The following is a 21,114-nucleotide window of genomic DNA, read 5'->3' on the forward strand; positions in this document are numbered from 1 at the left end:
CAGCCTAATTTAGAATGATAGCGACTGCTGTTCATATTAGTGCATATGTGAGTGTTTGTTTCCTATTGATTTTGATTTTTTATTTGATCTTGCCTTATTGAATCATTTGGGATATGAACTGCAAGGATTATACGCACAAATACATTAATAAAAAGTGATGTGGCTCCAACAAAAACTTAATTAAATCACCAATGTAGAAGTGATTAATCAACATGGGTTTACATGTTCTGGGTTTATCATTAGTGACTGAGTAAGTAGAGGGAAGGTCTTATACGTAAACACCATTGACATCTCAATCTATGCTCACACACACACACACACACACACACACACACACACACACACACACACACACACACACACTAACATGTCTACAGTGTGGATGAATTGTTGTTTTTAAATTGTGCTGATATTTTCAGCACCAACCACGTAACTTTTAAAAGCTGTCTCTTAATCATTATCTAGGCAAATCCAAATCCCCTTTGCTTCGTGTGGGAAATAAATAATAGTGTAAACAAGAACACTGTTGCAACTATTTGGAAAAATAATAAAATCTGCTAAATACTGTGACAATACTGAAACTCTTGTTTGCACTGTAGGAACCAAAGCAATAATGCATAAATAAACAGCCAAAATTGAATGTATGCATCCATGGTCATTAAATGTATACACTCCTGGCATATTATTCCAGCAAAGACAATAAGTAGCGTATATGTGTATTTATTATATATATATATATATATATATATATATATATATATATATATATATATATATATATATATATATATATATATATATATATATATATATATATATATATATAAAATCTTTTTTAAATTTTTTTTTTGGTTTGATGCGGATGCATTTCACATTTAGGTTCTTGCAAGGGTCCCAGGACTTGAAAACCAGGCCATGTATGTGCAAACATCGATCAATTGGTGGACAAAACGGCCCGGACAGCTTAACACGGTAAAATACGGAAATTACAGAGGAGGGGTGCTAACCAAACAACATTCCCCACAATGTCTATGGCTGTGGAAGCTTTTCAGGTGTGAAAAGGTGTGTTTCACAAGTTTCTATTGACACTAGCCCAAAAGGTTCGAACCCCAACTTGTTGGGTTTAGTCTAACCAAATAGTGCAGGTATTTCTATTGATGCGAGTGTGATGTGTCCCAACTAAAAACGTTATTGCTTTACCTCCTAGGTGATATGTTCCTCCAGTGGTTATAAAGAGTGGTGATGTGGAACGTACAGCAGAAGGTTCATCGCCATCCATCATCAACATGGCAAAATTCTCCTTGGCGACCAAACGTACAGCATGCCACTGGCCGTCATTAAGACCTGTACCTATGGGAGATAAGGGGCGGAGTTAAAATGAAACCAAAACTGTTTGAAATTATAGTGCAAGAAGAAATAACAGTCACTTTCTTATTATATGCATTCAATCCCAGGGATGATGTGCCAAAGATGTGACTGTTATTTTATGATGGTCACTTGTGAGTTGTGTTCAATATACTGAATCTGTGCAGGGCAAGGTATGAACTAGTGAGTTTAGATGCCTTGCATTTTTTGGAACCATTCAGCCATGCCTACGCTGTCACACACACGGGACTAGCTGTTACAATACGCGCCAGAAGGAGCAACATTTACCATTTTCATGCCGCCGGAGTTTCGGAGCTGGACAAATGTGCCGGGAGGAGAGGCAACGCTTCTGACCAACCATTCCATCGTGGGATAAGATGGAAGAGCTGCCGGCGCTTACCAGGCCGGAAACGGAGTCGAGGGGTTCTACTCTGCTACTGTTGTCTTCAGCTCCAGACTACTGAGGAACTGTGTGGCTCTGCATATTCTCTACCTCGGTCACAGTCTGCAGCAGTTCCCCATCTTGTGGAAGACTTCGTGTATGTGGTTCCAGTTTTTGCTTCCATTTTCCAGTTTCCATTTACTTTGATTTGCTTTGTACTTTTTGCTTTTGCTTTGTTGTTGTGCGGCCTTTGCGACTGTACTGTCTAACTTATAATTATGCCTTTTCTTGCTACTGTCACAATGAAATTTCCCGAATACGGGATGAATAAAGTTATCCAATCCAATCCAATCCCTGTCAGTATAATATGAAAAATTCAAGGAACATTGTTGTAATTGCAGCAAAGCTACTACTATTTTTTCCATCACCTGAAAATATTCGTGCAAATTACTGTACATACATAACAACATTACTTTGTACACAAGAACAATTTAGATTCTATAAAACTGTGTATACAATGAGATATTTTGAATAATATTATCTAAATATATTTTTGTTTTGATTTATTTTCATTATTCTTTTGTTCATTTTATTGAGTTCGTATGTAAAGAATTGCTTTTGTGAATTTTGGGAGGAGTGATGAGTGAAACTGCAATTTATTTATTGTGTTTTCTTTATTATCTAACATATTACATTGAGGTGCTGTAGCCTATCACAGCTGACTTTGGGCGAGAGGCAGACTAGTCAGCCGCTGGGCAAACATAGAGACAGACAACCATTCGCACTAACAATCACTCTGCCAGAAAGCGGGAATCGATCCTGCACCAAAGTCAGGCGATCCATGGGTCATAAAAATGTGTTTTTTTTTAATTCACAAAACAAGATTTCACTGGGATGCACATGATAAAATTGCCGTTTGTCCATATAAACAATTTTAAAAATATATTTGATCAAATGAAAAGTAGTAGTAATCTCAGTAGTTGCAAGTGTCCACTACAAGAAATTGAATTGTGTCGGTTTTGTTTGTACTATTTTCTTCCTATTGCTTTGGAGAGGCTGCTTTACAGTGCTTTGGGCTGAATCACATTTAAATTCACATTATCCATTACAGCTCCCTAATAAGTTCTTAAAAAAAGTCCCGCATTCAGTTGGGTGCAGTTTCAAGCCTGTGCCTCGAGCCCATTAACTGTCAAATAACCCTATTGCCATCAGACTAAAAGAGTTCACATGTACTAGAACTGGAGTGGCAAGCTCTGAGACTTTGTAAGAGCAGCCTGCATATGTCACAAGAGGGCATTTGCATGCATACTACTGTTTTCTGTCCCCTCTCCCTCACTTCCTTCCTTCCGTGAAGCTGTGCACCATTAAATATGAGCGATGTTTTGGGAAGGGATATTACCAGCGGAGCTGCAAGAGAAGCCGACTCACTCTCATCACCTTCCCCTTGATACATCACCTCTTAGTGACACCAATCTCTACTCATCCTTCCTCCCTCCCTCCTTCCCTGTCCCTGATTCTTGATCCTGTCTCTCTATATTTATATCCTTGTGAGTTGTCCTGCCTTCTCTATACAACACGCTGCTCCTGTTTCTTTCTTCTAAATTCTAGTGGTTCACCGCTTCACTGACTGCCATTTATTTGGAAAGCACAGACACCGTTACTTCAACAAAGTTCAAGGTGCGGACATGTGCAAAGAGGAAAGTCAATATGCTTTAAGTAAGGCCTGTTCATCCTTATTTCACTTTGAAATGTTATTGAACATAGAGGCTGTTGCTTTCATATCGGTGTACTCTGCCCACTAATTCAAATCCCTTTTTTGAGAGACCATTAGGTGTGTTTGTAAAACGAAGTTATTGGTGACCAAACAGCTGGTAAGGGGCGTGAAAACAGTGACCTTGTGAAATCATCGAACAGATCATAGATGAACAATAATAATGACATGAGTTTCCCTTTCACATTTCATTAGTTTCCTTGCTTTTGTTTTTTTTGTTTTTTTAATTAAAATAAGGCTGCATTTGGAGCCAAATTATGGTGTAGTGGTTCACTTGCCTGACTTCAGTATGAGCAAGCGTAGGATTGAGCAGGGATAGGCTCCAGCAACCCCCGCAACCCTTTTGAGGATGCGCAGTATGGATGATTAATGAATAAGAATGCATTTATTGGTACACGGTCGATTGGTCGCCGGTCTTTTGGTCGCCGGTCTTTTGGTCGCCTGGAAGGTTATTGATAATTACCATTTAAATCATTGCTCAAAGTCCCTAAATACAAACTGCGAATTACTATTTAGTCATACTTAATGCCCTATTAATTATTAGGCTAAAGAAAAGCTCAAAATTTCCCGGACTTTTATTGATTTTTGTTGGAGAACTTGTTAAGACCCTGACTGACGTCCCTTCCTAAGGGGACAACTCATGTAGATACAAAGTCTTATACACTCACACGTCGGCTCAGTGAAACTGCTCATCGCCATTGTTGGCTTTTATTGATGCGTAGACCGTGTTGTTTTACCTTGTTTTGTCGCCGGTCTTTTGGTCGCCGGTCTTTTGGTCGCCGGTCTTTTGGTCGCCCGTTGTCGCGGTACGGGCTACCAAAAGACGGCGACCAAAAGGCGGGCGGCCAATCGACCGCACACAGATTTATATATATATATATATATATATATATACATATATATATATATATATATATATATATATATATATATATATATATATATATATATATATATATATATATATATATATATATTATAAAGGATTTTTTAAAAAAGATTATTAAAACCATTGCTGATAAGGACGAGTATTATTTTCCAAACTTAAAGAGTAATACAGTGATGAATAATAGTGAGTATTTTTTTGTTTGAATGACCAGTAAAAGTTTCACACCTAGACCTTGATGTGCCCCCTGCATGTTTGTGAGATAGGATGAGTATCAGGCTTTGCTGCATCACTCAACCTCTTGAATGTAATGGAAAATAGATACAGTGTCACCTCATGTCCCCTCATCTGTTCTACATCACCAGCAATAGCTCTGAATGATGAGCTTATCAGTGACGGCTGTGTTCACCACAGCATGAACATAAACGCCAACACACACACACCCTTAGACGCTCAAACACACAGTTGTATCTTCTACACATGAATACATCTCTCTCGCTGTCTCTATCACACTGCAAATACAAAAGCTTATCATTAACACACTGGCTGCCTGCCAGAGATTTAAAAATAAAAAAATAAATAAGCAAAAAACGAGTCCTGTTAGTGGGTAGGAGGATGATTTCTTTCAACCACGAATAGCTAAGAGAGTGATAAAGTAACCATGTTTTTCTTCATAACTCATGTGATGTTTGTGAAAGTTTTTAAAAGCAACAAACACCTAAAAAGAAAAATCAGCAACAAAACATATATACTAAAAATCAACCAGTGTATTGACAGAGCCGCAACCGTGCAATTTTCCTTTAAAAAAACATTGGACAATTGTTTAAATGAATTTGTACTATTGTTGATAAAAATATATTAACAAAACTAAAATAATTTCAGCACCTTAAACCCTTTCATTTGTTTTCTGGTGTTCTTTAGTGATTTTCAAATATAGTTCATATCTGCACCAAGGGTGGAGGCAAGAATATACACACTCTTATTAAAAGCTTTATTAATGGTTTGATTATTGTGGAAAAAAGTGCTACAATTTAGTAAGGTCTGTTGCTCACATTCTATTTAGTCTTGCTAGATTACAAGAAAAATATTGGTTTGCTGCTATTGTCATGACATTTTGTCTAACAGAAAAAAAGACACAGGCAGGTTCTGACAGTAAATCTATCAAATGATTAGGAACCAGCAGTTAACGAGCAGCTTGCTTATCGTGCCAGGTTCAAATATTAACCCTAGAGCAATGATAAATCAAACATGGTAACCCTACTAACAAGTGTCGTTGTTCCTACGTTGTCAAACTGTGTTTATTATGTTTATACATCAGTTGACTTGTGTTATATATGATGTGTGTGTGCTATATATAATATTATATATGAAGAATTCTTAGTTAGCTGGAATTTAACTGTGATGGAGCGGAGTACATTGTATATTTAATACAAGATCTCATCGCATATTCTGAACCGCTTTGTCGTGGGTGCTGGAGCCAATCCCAGCTGTCTCCAGGCCAGAGGTAGGTCACACCCTGAATCGGTGGCCAGCTGATCGCAGGGCACAAGAAGACAGACAACACACTCACATTTATATCTAAGGGCAATTTATAGTGTCCAATCAGCCTACCATGCATGTTTTTGTAATCTGGGAGGAAACCCGAGTACCCGGAAGAAACCCACGCAGGCCCAGGGAGAACATGCAAACATGCTAACCAAACAAATTCCCCCATGCTAAACATTTGCCTCCCCATCTCTCACTTACACACTCACCCTTAAAAAACAATAGAACATGTTTTTCCATGTGACTTTATCTTATCTTTTTCTCCTTTTTTTTGTATTTTCCACACATCTCATTCAAAGTATGTAAACTTTATATCACTAAAGGGTCCAGTAGGTAGCATTAGGAAGGAGTAAGGCTTTTAGATAAAGAATGTGTCTCTAGTTAGGACAATTTCAAGTTACGGAACCACTTCCGAAACCAATTACTTTCGGAAGTCGAGATATCACTGTAGATTAATAATAACAGTAATCAAAGAATTCCAATAGGTTAATCGAGAGAAAATACTGGGTTGAATTACTATTTTGTTATCCAGTAGGCATAAAACATTAATTGAGCTCAGTTTTGCGTTGAAATGAGTTGGCGAGTTAATAAGTACGTAAAGGAGGAAGGCACTGAGAAAATTAGGGCACAGTTCCCTTTGAAATTGCAACCAAGTGGCCACCATTTATGCACTCTCACATCCTTCTTTTTAATCCTTGTCAAGTGAGAAAGAGGTGTGTCTGTGCTTTTCCAGAGGTAACAGCCTTGAGGGGAAGATTTTTACTCCTACATATAGAAGGACACATCACAGCCGCATTTTGATTATGAAGCGCATAGAGAAATTGCTTTGTGTGTGTTCTTAGCGGAAATGGAGATTGCTGTATCTCTAGTGACAAATAACATTAATGAGCTGGGACCTACTGGAGCAAGAGTAGGGTTATGAAGAAATATTGATTGGATGTTGTCAGAAATGTTAAGCTTTTTATTCATCGCCTCCCTCCTTTTATACACTCCTCATTTTCGCTTTATCTGTCCTTTTTGGGTTTTCTTTCAAAATCCTATCAGAAATTACAAACAGCCATGTAAGGAACAAATCAAAAATGGTAAGGAATTGCTTTACATGCAATGCATAGACGCACAATAGGAATATGAACAGTATTCCTGAATCTTACTCTACTAATGATCAGTATGGAAAATATCAAAATTAATACTATATTTGATTTCTGAACTGCTTTATCCTCATTAGGGTTGTGGGGGGTCCTGGAGCCAATCCCAGCTGTCTCCGGGCCAGAGGCTGGGCACCCGGAGGAAACCCACGCAGGCCCGAGGAGAACAATCAAACTCCACACAGATGGACATGACCTGGATTTGAACCCAGGGGCCCAGAGCTGTGAGGCCGACGCGCTAACCACTTGTCCCAATCGGCCACCAAATACTATATTTGTAATTTTTTTTAAACACAATCTCAAACACCACAAACTGTGAGGTGGTTTTGCCTGTGCAGTTCTGTGCGTTTATATTTATATCTGAGTCGAGAATTCTCAAGTCCTTTTGTTCAAGTCGAAATGTGTAATAATAATAATCATAAAAATAAGTATAACAGAACAAAGACATTCTAAGCTCTATTGTCATAGCCAGCAAAGCTGCACTCACTCGAGTATCCTTCAGGATTGAAGATTTGGTGGCAGATTTCCTTTTATTTATAGATGTAATAACAGACACCATCCAACGCCTCCGTGTTTGGAAATCAATTAATTTATTGTATGCTTATTATTATTATTATTATTATCATTATTATTATTATTATTATTATTATTATTATTATTATTATTATTATTATTATTATAGTTTTGAAATCACGCCACTGGCAAGCACTCAGCTTTAGGCCAGGAGCTGGTTCACACAAATAATTTTAGTTCCATCATAGAAACAGTAGGTAGTGGTTATGATTATGGGTGACGATAGATTGAGTCAACACAACACAGAGGACAAGAAATATTAAGGTACGACAGCATAGCACTATTGCTCAGGCTGTGCTTATGATTTAAAGTAGGGAAGCAATAGTTAACCAAATCACCAATCTGTTGTCCTGTTCACCTGTTCACCTAAGAGAAATTTTAAGTCATTTAATGAGAGTGTCCTCCACCGGTTTTGGCTACTATAATGGCAAATGAAGTAGATATATGCTCTAGCAATTCACATATTGTTTTATAATTTACACACTGGCAAGATGTCAAAGTGCCACCTTTAAAAATGATGTCAGCCACTGCCATTGGTTGCAAATGTTTCAAGCCTAAAGCAGTGCAAAACACCCTCTTTTCAAATACACTGGCCTTTGCCTGTCCTCTATGTGCCATGCTACGTTTTCACAAGTCAGAAAAATAGAGTACTTTTTCGCCATTAGGGTTTGATGACTCACAGCACTCTGTCAAACCATACCCACTCTGTAGTAATTGGGAGAGCGAGCAACATAAGATACAGTTTTACAATTTATGTTTGGACCTGAAGTTCTCCAGGGAAATATTATGGTGTGTGTGTAATGTTTTATCCTCTTCCATTCCATGTGAACTCGCAGAGTTACTGCACTACAGCATGCTTATATGGGAGCCCTTGAACTAGAAGGGCATTTTGAAGGTTATAAAATGGAATGATTCAGTGCCTTAGTATCATCTTTAACTCTAACAAGAAAGTTATCTGTGTGTGTTTGTGTATGTTAGTTGTATCACTGTAGCTTGCTTGCAAAATGTTGTAAAGTTCTGGTTTATTGTTAGAGTCCTTACATGGGAAGACATTTTCAAAGAATTCTTAATATCTGGGATGCTGTTTATGGAGGTGTGTTATTTATTATGAAAATATAACCTAGTAGTACTAATGAACGAAAGTATGTAAAGTACCTTTCTGATTGATAAAATAATCAAATTGTTAATGTTAAATGTGAAAAATTCAAAGGTGAATGTATCAAAAGAACCACCACTTGGCGAGACCAAATTGTGTTTTCAGTGGGTCTAAAAAGCTGGGCTATATGACAGAAATTGTTATCACAATAATAATATATATATATATATATATATATATATATATATATATATATATATATATATATATATATATATATACATATATATATATCAGTCGATAATTTTCAGGATAACATCACATCTTTTTTGTTTCAAATTCGAAACTTCAAACTTATTTAAATTACTTTCCTCCTTATTCAAATATTTACATATGGGAGAACATCTTGATATCAAGTATGAAAAATATCACAGGCTGTCCTCGAATGAGGACAGTGGGTTAAGTACATTTTCAATAAGGCTGCTCTTTGCACAGAAAGAAAGAAAACGCCAGGGAGAATTCACTTGGATCTTTTAGTGGGTCGGCTCGGTGTTGTTCGGCATCTCATAGTTGGTTATTTTGGCTGTTATTGTCCTTTTACACCTAGCCTCTATTGCTAACATACTAAAAACATGTTTCCTCATCATCCTCTTCTTCTGCTGAGTGTTGTCTGGAGCTAGCGTTCATGTCGCAACAGTGCCCCCGTTCTACGTTGTGGCTAGGTAGTGTAATTACAGTTTTACATGATCAAATTTTTATCTAAAGTTTTAAATATTATTGTTGCCAAAAATTATTTCACAATAATTATAGTTATCGTTGTTTCGCCCAGCTCTGTGTATGCATGTGTGATGCCTTCCGCTGTATGTTGCTATAAAATGTCATTAAGCATTATATTTTAAGTCTACTCTGGTCCCATGGTGACCGTGAGGCTAGGAGCCAGCATGATTCGATTATTTCAAACATACTAATAACAGAATCAAAGTCGGGGAGTGTGCACTGCTGTATGTGAGCAAGCTTATGTATCTGTGTATTCTAGTAATAGTTATGTAATCACACGCTCAAGACCAATTAGCCAAAAGGGTAATGCAGTAATAATCCCTACCCCTGGGCGATGGACTATTAAAGCAGCAGTGGACAGAATAAATTATTGTCTTCATAAAGAGACGGTGGGAAGAAATAAGAGTGAGGGAGGAAGGAAGTAGGACACAACAAAAGGAGAAAAACGACTTTAAAGGGAAAAATATTAACGTTTCCATTCAATCTAAAGGGTTTAGGTGAAACCCATGCTGAACCCTTCAACTGTTTTGGGGACTGTCCAAAATGTTCGTATGTGCTCGAAAGTCTACTCACTTGCTATAGATGCATCACTCAATTTCACGACTTGATAAAACATGGAGTTTTTACTGCATGGTACAGGCATGTTGGAACAAGACGGTTACCCAGAGAAAACCCATGCAATTACAGGCACAACATAAATGAAAATTAAGCACAGAAATTATTAGAGAGGAATGGTATAACTTTGAGTCAGAGAGGATAACCACTATCATTTCATGCTGCCATACTGCAAACTATAGCCATACATATATGAGGTGTAAAATTTGTACTGGTATTTTCAAACAATAAGTTGTACCTACAAAAACTAAAAATATTCACCTCATAACATGTAAGCACATTACCCTATAAAAACTGATCAAATTAGCTGCTGGACTGTAAATTACAGGGAGATAAACATAGGGCCTTACAGTATCAAATGATGGTAAATAACATTTATGACCGTGTCAATAAAAATCTAATATTCCATTTATTTGTGAAGGCAATTTTTGAAAAGAATGCCTATTGAAAATCAGGGGGAAAAATGGAATATAAATTATCTTCAATTTGAACAAAAAAATCACTACAGCAACAGTTGACTCTGGACCTTCCTCACCCTTCAAACTGCCACAATTCTTGTTCACAGCCTTCTTACACCCATTTTTTGATTATTGTAATGCTCTTCTTTTACAAGTGCCTCTAAAAGCTTCAACTAGTCTAGAATTTCGCTGCTCGTAGAATCGCTAAAACACCCTCTCTCCAATTCATCACCCTCAGCAGGCTTAAACATTGAATTCAATTCAAGATCTTTCTTTACATCGCCAAGGCCATTCATAACCTCGTTTGACCTCCTGCCCATTACCAACCTTTCCACACACCCAATCATACCCCTCCAACAACCTGAGAGTTCTACCTCCCCCATATCAGGTCCAGTTATTTAGAGTTCTGGCTGACGGCTCTGCTGTCTTGCTCCAAAACTCATCGTCACCACATCGCTACAGTTTCTTTTTCTTCAACACATTTAAATCAACACCCACCTATTAATGATCATCTACCCAGGTTAATTATCAATTACTGTAAAATAGATTAAGTACCTTTCCATACATATTTATTTTAGTTTTTTGTATTGACCTTGAAGACCTTCAGGCTTGCAAACAAATGGAATTATTAATATTATGGTGTGTGTTGTGAAAAAAAATAATACTGTTTTGAGGAAACGTGTTGTCACCATGTAGTTGATATATTGAATATTTGAGATGTGTCACCTTTTAAAGCACACACAATCCACAACACACACACACACACACACACACACACACACACACACACACACACACACACACACATATACACACACAAATATCTAGCCATATTGACCAGAATTAAGATGATCCTGATTATAAGATAACCATCACCCCCTCTTTTTTAAGACCTCAAGTCTGAAACAAATGATTATAACAATATATCCATGAGAAAAAGCATGTTATTTTGGCTCATTCAACGCATGCAAAAACTGTCTATCACATCTTAATATCTGAACATTTAAATATGTAAAGAAATATGTAAAGTGCAATCACATTTGTAAATGAATGGCCCCTAGTATGTAATGTATCAAATGTAAATTAACCAATCTACTGTGATAAGACAACAAAATTGCAAAAATCTAAAATTTGTCATCTTGGGGTCAAATGTGTTAAGTTCATCAAGCTTTTTATTTTATTTTTTGGAATGTGTGAGGTAAATTTACACTTTCTTTTGTGGGGCTGAAAATAGTCTGCTTGCCAATGGTGATGATGTCACTTGATTATTTTATTTATTTCATATTGCACAGGAACTTTTGGTTTGAAGGCAAATTTATAAAAATAAATCCCACCTGTCAAAAATTCTGCAGGTTTTATTCTTTTCTTTTCATAGTGTAAGGAGGGTTGTCTTATCTTTATTGCACAACAGAACAACAAAAATATATATATTTTTTAAATCATCATATTTCCTGTTTTCTTTTCTCATAAAGTAAGATAACATTGTTACTTTCATATTTGAATGAGGGGGAAAATAATGTATTTACTTAGTCACAGAAGTTTGAAGTTTCAAATTTGAAATAAAAAGATGTGATACTTATTGTGATAATTATGGATTTGTTTTTATCACGATAATTTTTGTCATATCACCCAGCTCTAGTTGTAACCTACTGGAGATTGAACCCTCAACCTCAGAACTGTGAGGTGCTAACCAGTTAATTAACAAATATTCAGGGTGCCCCCGGTCCCCATAGTTGGCTGAGATAGGCTCCAGCACCCCCCATGAGTTTTGTGAGGTTAAGTGCTTCAGATAATGATTTAATGGATATGATAAGAATAATAACTTAATTTGTACGTATGTCTTATAATGCTTTTCTACTTCTATACAAATATGGACTCACCTGATGTTAAGCCTACTAGGTAGTTTTTGGCTGCCCTGGTTACATTGATGCGAACAACCACCTTGCTGTCTTCAAGTGAAATTTCCAAAGTTCCATCATCAAGGTTACTGAAGAGGAGTAGCCCGTGAGGGTTCCATGTACGGAACTGAAGGCCCACCGATATGATATCATATGAAGCCCGACCTGGCAGTTGCAGAAAGCTGGTGGCGTTGAAAAACACAGGAAAGGAGTGTGTCTCCAGGCAGGAGAATGAAAGGTTACGCTGTGAGGGTGGAGATGTAGAGATGGAGTGAGAGACAATAATAAATAGTAAAATAGATAAGAATAACATATATTCTATTTTTTAATCAGCAGTGTATTCAGGTGCTTTTTTAATGCACAACACCGCTGCTTCAACCGTGTCCATGAAATGTGAATTTACTTTGATAAGGACCTTATAGCTGTGTGAGTCAAGGAGGATTTGAATTCAAACTTTTGGAACTGAACTTTGATTGCACTCTCCTTTGTTAGGTAATCTTTTGAACAATAATTTAAACAGACATTTGGTGGAACCCAGCGTTGTGAATGAGTATTTAGTCTAGACCGCAAATTTAAGACAACTGACACTTTTTCAATCTTATTTCAATGCAAAAAAAAACATTTTATATTCGGGCCAAAACGATATAAGGCATACGTCAAAGTTGAAAATTTTCTCCAAAATGGATGAGACACCTTATTGGGCAAAGTGCCTTGTGTATGGACTAATTTACAAAATACGTATGTAGATCGATGCTTGTGTAAGTTTCATGCGATTATTTAGCGTATGACATGTTGTCATCTCAAATGTCAGTGTGTACATGCTGCCATAATGAGTCCAGAACGTCTAGTCTATGGTTAAAAACAGAAATTGCACCCAAAACTGAGAGAACACCTTTAAATACGGTGCACCTTATGGTTTTTGAAATACGGTATATTATATTGCTATAGCAAATACAGAAAGAAAAGTTATGCAGTGCTCTATGTGTGATAGGGAGTGAGCATTTGACTCACAAAACTTGATGTGTCCAGCTTTTTCCTCCGGGCTAGGTCAGTAATGTTGTCTCCATTGTAGTTGATACTCTCCATGCAGCCTTTAAAGTTCTTGCGCCCACCTCCAACTGGCTTTCCACTGTATGGCATTCCGCCAAAGCTCAACTAGGGAGATAGGAATAAAATGTTGAAATGCAGAAAACATTTGCTTAAGTTCAGGTGGTGTGAGTTTGTATTGCTGTATAACTGTTTGTGTGTGTGTTTAGATAGTTTATATTTGTTACTAGAAGTTTCAACATTGTTGTTTATAAACCAGTGGTTCTTAACCTGGGTTCAATCAAACCCTAGGGGTTTGGTGAGTCGGTCTCAGGGGTTCGGTGGAGCCTCTGGCACGGAGGCTAAGACATATCGACTCATCATGTCTATTCACGATGTCATGCTCCGCTTGACCATCACTGGCTGCAGATGATCACGTGAAATTGCTTGGCCATTTAGTGTTGCGAGGAATTTATATATCTTGAATTTAAAAAAAAACATATTATATTTGACACTAAAGTAGTGTTCGGTAAAAGCGCATGGGGTTTGGTGAATCCGCATATGAAACTGGAGGGGTTCGGTAGCTCCAACAAGGTTAAGAACCACTGTTATAAACATTTTAACTGGTTGTTGCTTCCATATTGCTTCTCTGAAACAGGTGTCTGCCAGGAGTCAATTGGCCTGGGCTACAGGTGCAGGAAGATCAGGCTTGTTCTTAAACTAAGGGTCGATTGACTAGTCAATAAGAAACACATTGGCAACGATAGTGAATAGCCAGAGAAAAAACACTCAAGGTGACTTCAAATGAGCTGTTAGCAAGTTGCAACACTGGTGTGATTGCTGGCATAGGCCAAAAAGGAAGAGATGGCAAAGATGGGAAAAGAACTAAGACTGTCTTGGTCTCTGGTCTAAAGGGCGCTGGTGGGACAGGTGATGAGGTTGGCAGAAGAAGGCGGTTTGAGGCTATTTCTGGCAACAAGCGTGGGACAGCGTTACCAACAAAAAATTTAAAACATAACATGTCTGCTCTTAGGATAACAATAGGACAAGCTAATTAAATACATTCCTAGAAATCGGGGTGGGTGGTGAAAAAGATACAGTGATGTCTTTTGAAGCTGGAGTATTAAATGCTATGCAAAAAAGGATTTTATTTTCCTAATATCATACTCTTGCTATGGAGATAGCCTTAAGTGTTGCTTTTATATTTCAAGGAACCCCAGGAGATATATTAACAAAGTATGGATTGAAATTTAAATTGATGGGTTTGTATACAAACACAAACACACAGACACACGCACGGACACACATCAGAACCATTAACATACAGGTTTACTTTGTTAAATGGATTTCTCTGAAGTTGTCAGTGTCTGACCTAACAGTGGACAAGATGAGCAATATCAGCTGATTCAGTTAACACTCACAAACACACACGTGCACTTATGGGGTTATCAATATGTCAACAAACCAGCTCCATGAAGGGACTTATTCAGACAATAATCGCAAAAGCAAATACTAAGCTACAAGTAGGCCTGTAATCGCATAAGACACAAACAGCTATCATCCACTTTAGATATTCCAAAGAAAAAATGTTTTTTTTTCCTGTTTCAAGTATTATGCAAACTCATTATGGCACATGCATTACTGAGCAACATTAATTATGGGAATGCTATGGATTATCATCACATTAGCACCATGCAAAGCCAATATGTAATTTCCGGGGTGTTATTATTTTACTCCTTAGTTAGCAAAGGCCATCAGTGAGGAGATAAAGTTTGCATACAGATAGCTATGTTTCACCAAAAGCTGCAATTTATTTTGGATTGTAGTTACAAATGCTCCATGCTAATTGGCATCCATTATTTCACGTGAAGACAATAATACATCCATTATTTTCAGTTAATATGAAGTCTTGCCGCCTGAGGATGTAGGGGTTCACTCTCCAGACTTTGAATAGGCGGTTTGGAAAATGAATGAATGATAAGTCTTGGAGAAGTAATTGTATTTTTTAACAGGAAAAAAAAACACAAAATAAATAGAAATAAATCCAAATGTTCCTTGCTTTTTAATAAAATGTCTTGCAGTAATTAAACTCTTGAGCATGAGACCAAAAACAAGTTCCCCCATTTTAGTTCATCACTGCTGCAAAATATAAGGTGTGCAGAATGTATGTACCATGCCCAAATTTAGCGGCTTACCTCATAGTCCAAGTCGAGGTGATCAAACTCCCCGTTGGTCCTGAAGTGTTGCATGTGTCTATCCAGTGTGAAATTGACATTACGACGGTAGCGCTCAATAACCACGGAGTGCCAGTGGTTGTCATCCAAGAGGCTGCCTGTCGTCACTGAGGTATGGCCCAGAATGGAGCCGTACTGGTTACTGCCTGTAATTAATATCATATTAGCGTGTAAGAATAAACCATTTCACAATATTTAACATCAGATTATATACTTTATTGCTTTTTAAGATGTGCTGTGTTTGTTGGATTCATTTCGAAGTGTATGTGTAGGAAGTACAATGTACTGTCACTGCATAAGAGGGATATTCACATATTTAGGTTAGGATAAAGGGCAATCGTTTTAGTTGTTTCACTGGATCGCAACAAAAACAATAACATATAGGGATAAAAGACTCATTGGATTAAAGAAAAAAGCATTTAATATCTTCAAATGAAGTTAATGAAATGCTTACAAACAACAATGATCTTCCTCATCATTGCTTTTCTATTTTCGGTCTTAGATATTGACAGAACAAGAACACCCCAACAACAGCAATCATTTTGTTCTTTGACTGAGTCCCGAGAAATGGTGCAGCCGAATATTAACATTAATGTGTGACAGAACAGAATAGAAGATACTTTATTTGTCATTGCCTTGCAAACAATCAAACCATAGCCACACACACGCGCACGGACTGACACCCGCACACACACTTTGAGCTACACACATTATTTTGTTTAGTATGCTGTTTCACTACTGAGTCATGTTCAGTTTGAAAAAAAAAACTGTCACTGATGGGGACGCCTACCCAGGTTGATCTTTAGCAGCAGCTTGGCTTTGCGCAGCTCCAAGGTGATGTAGTCCCCCTGCTGCCCCTCTCCGTGGAGAATTACCCCATCACTCTCTGACGTCTTGAACCTCAGTGCAATCACATCCTTGATAAGCTTCATCTTCTTCACCTAGACATAAACGGCAGAAGCTTACATTTGGCATCTACAGATTCTACAAAGGAGAATAAAATATTTTTGTTGCTTTCATCAGAATATTGATTTTTAAAGAAGGATCTAACTAGAGAAATGTCAATACTATAGAGTACCTAAATCAGCACATCATGGGAAGAATCAAACATTTTTACTTGCTACATGTCAGAGCTCGTCAATGAGTAAATTACCAAGCATTACCTTGAAACGATATGAGATCACACTCTGTCCATCAAAGTTGATCATGTCTGCCCCTAAGATGGAGGAAAAGAAGCATGAGAAAAAGAAATGAATAACACATTTAATAAAGGTGAGATAAACAACAGAAAAAAAGTTACAGTATTCCACTCAATCAATAAAAATACCACTGGATACACTCTATATCAAAAGGATCACAAGAAAATGGTTCCCACAAGACTTAAGGGCATAAAGTGTGCAGGTATAGAATTGATATGCACAAAGGTGGAACAAGTGATAATGATTGTCAGAAGATATTTTGAATTTTCAGAAAATTATAGTGACGGGTTTGAAGTAGTCTTAAATTTTTTTTTGCCAGAGAGTGTGTGAAACTGAACGGATTTCAGGGGGGAGTTGTGGCTAAGTCTTGCTATGATGAAAACACTATGGTCTGCATAGCATCGAAAATATGACACTAATATGAAAAAGATCAGCAGTTTCTCACAGGGAGTTAAATAAACTGCCTATGGTAAATATGTGCCAACTCTTACATAAAACACACAAACTGTAAAATATATTTATATAAATAAATATAGTACTTTATAAATCAAAACATGTTATGTGAAAGGAAACTAATTTGAACTAAATTGTTCTCTGCAAATTACAGCCCATCAAAAGCATTGATTTGATCCAAATCTATCAACTTGTCCAGGGGCCCTGGGTTTAAATTTAGGTTGGTCCACCTGTGTGCATGTTCTCCCCGGGCCTGCCTGGGTTTTTTTCCACCCACATTCCAATAACATGCATGGTAGGCTGATTGGACACTCTAAATTGCCCTTAGGTTTGAGTGTGAGATTGAATTGTTATTTGTCTGCTCGTGCCCTGTGATTGGTGGCCACAGGTTCAGGTTGTCCCCTGCCTTTGGCCCGGCTGGGATAGGCTCCAGCACCCCCGCGACCCTCGTGAGGATAAAGCGTTTGAGAAAAGGAATCAAAAAATGCGCTTACAACTTTAGCTTTGCTGCATGCTTTGCAGAAGAGATCTTTCTCACCCAATTTCACCACTTGTTCTTCTATTTGCATATACTCCGACAGCCATTCCATCTTAAAAGAACCGCTTTTCTTTTTTACTTTGTCTCGTTTTGCCATGATAAAGAGTTGGCAGCGGATCCACCGAACTTTAGCTATTCTAACCTGCAAGACACAGGCACCTACGCGTAACGCGTAACTAACGCAACCAATCAATGTCATTAACAATTACTCATGCCGTGGAAGTAAACATACGTGACGTGAACCGCATCCTATCATGGGCCGGACGGACACACAGTGTTGGTCATAGTTTTATCCGTAATAACTGTTTCTTGTCAGTGACAGGCTGTCACTTTCTGGGTTGCGTTGCAAAATTGCTATATTTCAAATAGTTTGTTTATTTTTTTTACAATTCAGGTTAGACTTTATTTTGCGCATTTGTTTGCTGTGCGCAGACAACACGAGGGTAATGCCCAATTGTGCACGCGTGCAGCTTAGAGGGAACATTGTTTATCATCCTGAAGTAATTCTTATCTTAATGTTCATATATTTGAAAAAAAAGGAGGACAATGAGGAATTAGTGCGTGTATGCTATTACCCATAATGTGTACTCACAGTACAAGCAGCCATAGACCTCTATGCGAAGCCCAATCCGGCCTTCTATGCTCCATTCCAGGGGTACAAACCTTAGGAAACGCGCCACAATTCCATGCTGTAACTCATGCCGAATTGCACTCTCTGAGTTTGAGTTTCCAGAGAAAGCCTGCACACATAAACAGAGAAAAACATGATGAAATTTCACATCATCAGAGCAACAAGCCTAGGGTCTACCAAGCTGCTTGGAGGAGCTAAGAGCAAAAAGTATTTGTTCCGCTCCCCACATCCTGCCCCCAGGAGGCACAAATTCACAAAACATACAACTTAATTATGAGACTATATATGAGTATTATTACACCATGTGACAGTGTGACTGCAGGGGATTTGGAGAGGAAATTGTGCTTTGTTGGATTCGAAGTACAGTATGTGTAAGAAACACTCTGTTCTTTCCCCTACTTAAATTGTTCCCTTAAGACTCACGGATTGCTACAGTTGACATGGTCGACAGTACCTTTTCCTATTACTGTCATACCTTGAGATACGAGCTTAATGCGTTCCGGGACTGAGCTCGTGTGTCGATTTACTCGTATCTCATATCAACGTTTCCCATAGAATGAACTAAACACAAATTGATTCGTTCCCACCATTTGAAAAGAACACCAAAAAACAGGATATTACAATGGAAAAACATATTCTTATTGGTTGTAATTCACCATCTACTAACAGAGTAACAAATAACTGGTGGTTATGATGTTTAATAATAAAATGATACAATACAACGTGGTGTTTGCGGATGGAGAGAGAGAGAGAGAGAGAGAGAGAGAGAGAGAGAGAGAGAGAGAGAGAGAGAGAGAGACTTGACGGATGCGCTTGTAACATAACATAAAATTTAAATTTAACTTAAATGAACTTCAATCCTTATACACACACACTTAAAAAAAGTTTAAATCTTTCATTACACTAAATTTAAACCTTCTTGTGCAATAACCAAGGCAAAGAGGTTAATGCATTCCACCGCGGCTTTCGAGGCGAACTTCCTGCTTCTCCATATGTATTGGCGAGCCAGCTCAGTCACGCGTACACTACTCATGTTTTTCCATTATTTTGTGCTTAATATATATATATATATATATATATATATATATATATATATATATATACACATATATATATGTGTATATATACATATATATGTATATATATGTATATATATATATATATATATATATATATATATATATATATATATATATATATATATATATATATATATACATATATATACATATATATACATATATATATAGGTAGGAATCACTTTTCCTATGCTATATGTTAAACTACCAGGTACATTTCTACAGATTTAAATGAGTGCAAATATCCTAAAATATTTTTTCACGAAAAGTTATTGAGTGAAGTTACGTTCTAATATTCCTAGATCTTGTTTTATCGTGTCAGAGATCAAGAAAGAAAAAAATTATAATATAAGATATCAATAATAATCAAATGGAGACCAACGGGCTAAGTTGGTCTTAACGCATATTACCATTTATTCAGATAACTATGCACTCAACAACACCTCAGTCACACCGGAAGGCATTAGCGCCAATATGTTCCCCAAAACACAATATAGTATCTTCACAGGAAATTGGTTCAAATTAAGCTCAGCCTCAGAGCTACTCAAAATGCAGTGTGAAGAACTTTGCACCTTTCCTTCTCTGTTATTTTTAACAATTCTATCTATCAAGGAAAGATTAACAGAGTAAACAAATGCACTAAAATTGTATATCAGTGCTCTGCTTCACATTCAAACAACTGCATAAGGTTCTTTGGGGAGTCATTTAGGATGTTTGATATTGTATGTTAAGGTGAATATTTTAAATTCTCCCACAGAGGGAAAATGGACTCACTGAAAACTATTGTTGCACCAATAGCATATTTTGCGCACAATGCCAATATCTGGCTCTGTGGTATCAACCGATGCTGACACTGTACCAATACTACATGTTTTGAAACAAACAAAAAAACAACAACAACAACATTTAATTACTGCTAACAGTTATACCTTGAGATACGAGCTGAATGCGTTCCGGGACCGAGCTCGCATGTCAATTTACTTGTATTTCAAATAATTTTTTCCCATAGAAATGAACAAAATATAAATTACGTCGGAACTTGCAGCTACTCCGTGCCTCAGAACCGAGTGATTGTTTCGTCCAGTTCGTTTTTTTAAAATTATCAAACCAGCCACGACTCGCTTTGAAGGGTTTCACTGTTGTCTTTTTCATATCCTTGCTTTGCTTTCAAGTCCATGTAGATTCTGCTGGCTTTTTCGCTGATTATCGACTTGGTCACGCTATCTCCCACTAATTGTTAATCTTTGAACCATATTAAACAAAGGCACTCCATCTCGTTATGAATGTCACTGCGAAGCTTGGGAATGATGGTTAGCCCTTCATTGCACTGGACGCTTTGGACCCATTGTTTTTCCACTTAATTTTGCACTGATAAATGCAAAAAAATGCAACCTGTACGGCTGGTGCTCGTAGATATCTTTACACGAGGGAGATGCGGCGAGA

At 37.3% G+C, this 21,114-nt stretch overlaps 1 protein-coding gene across 2 annotated transcripts in view; it reads right to left on the reverse strand.

Moving 5' to 3' along the window:
• Window positions 1-21,114, reverse strand: part of cntnap2a (contactin associated protein 2a) — a 306,440-nt gene that overhangs the window by 147,863 nt on the left and 137,463 nt on the right. For both annotated transcript variants that reach the window (XM_077624212.1, XM_077624211.1), the window contains exons 4-10: window positions 18,554-18,701; window positions 16,935-16,987; window positions 16,562-16,712; window positions 15,733-15,917; window positions 13,523-13,666; window positions 12,494-12,755; window positions 1,201-1,350 (exon numbers count right to left, since the gene is read on the reverse strand). In XM_077624212.1, the coding sequence (XP_077480338.1) occupies window positions 1,201-1,350; window positions 12,494-12,755; window positions 13,523-13,666; window positions 15,733-15,917; window positions 16,562-16,712; window positions 16,935-16,987; window positions 18,554-18,701 (1,093 nt within the window). The remainder of the gene's footprint in view (window positions 1-1,200; window positions 1,351-12,493; window positions 12,756-13,522; window positions 13,667-15,732; window positions 15,918-16,561; window positions 16,713-16,934; window positions 16,988-18,553; window positions 18,702-21,114) is intronic.

The sequence above is a fragment of the Stigmatopora argus genome, chromosome 17 (genome assembly GCF_051989625.1).
Source record: "Stigmatopora argus isolate UIUO_Sarg chromosome 17, RoL_Sarg_1.0, whole genome shotgun sequence".
Classification (NCBI taxonomy): Eukaryota; Metazoa; Chordata; class Actinopteri; order Syngnathiformes; family Syngnathidae; genus Stigmatopora; species Stigmatopora argus.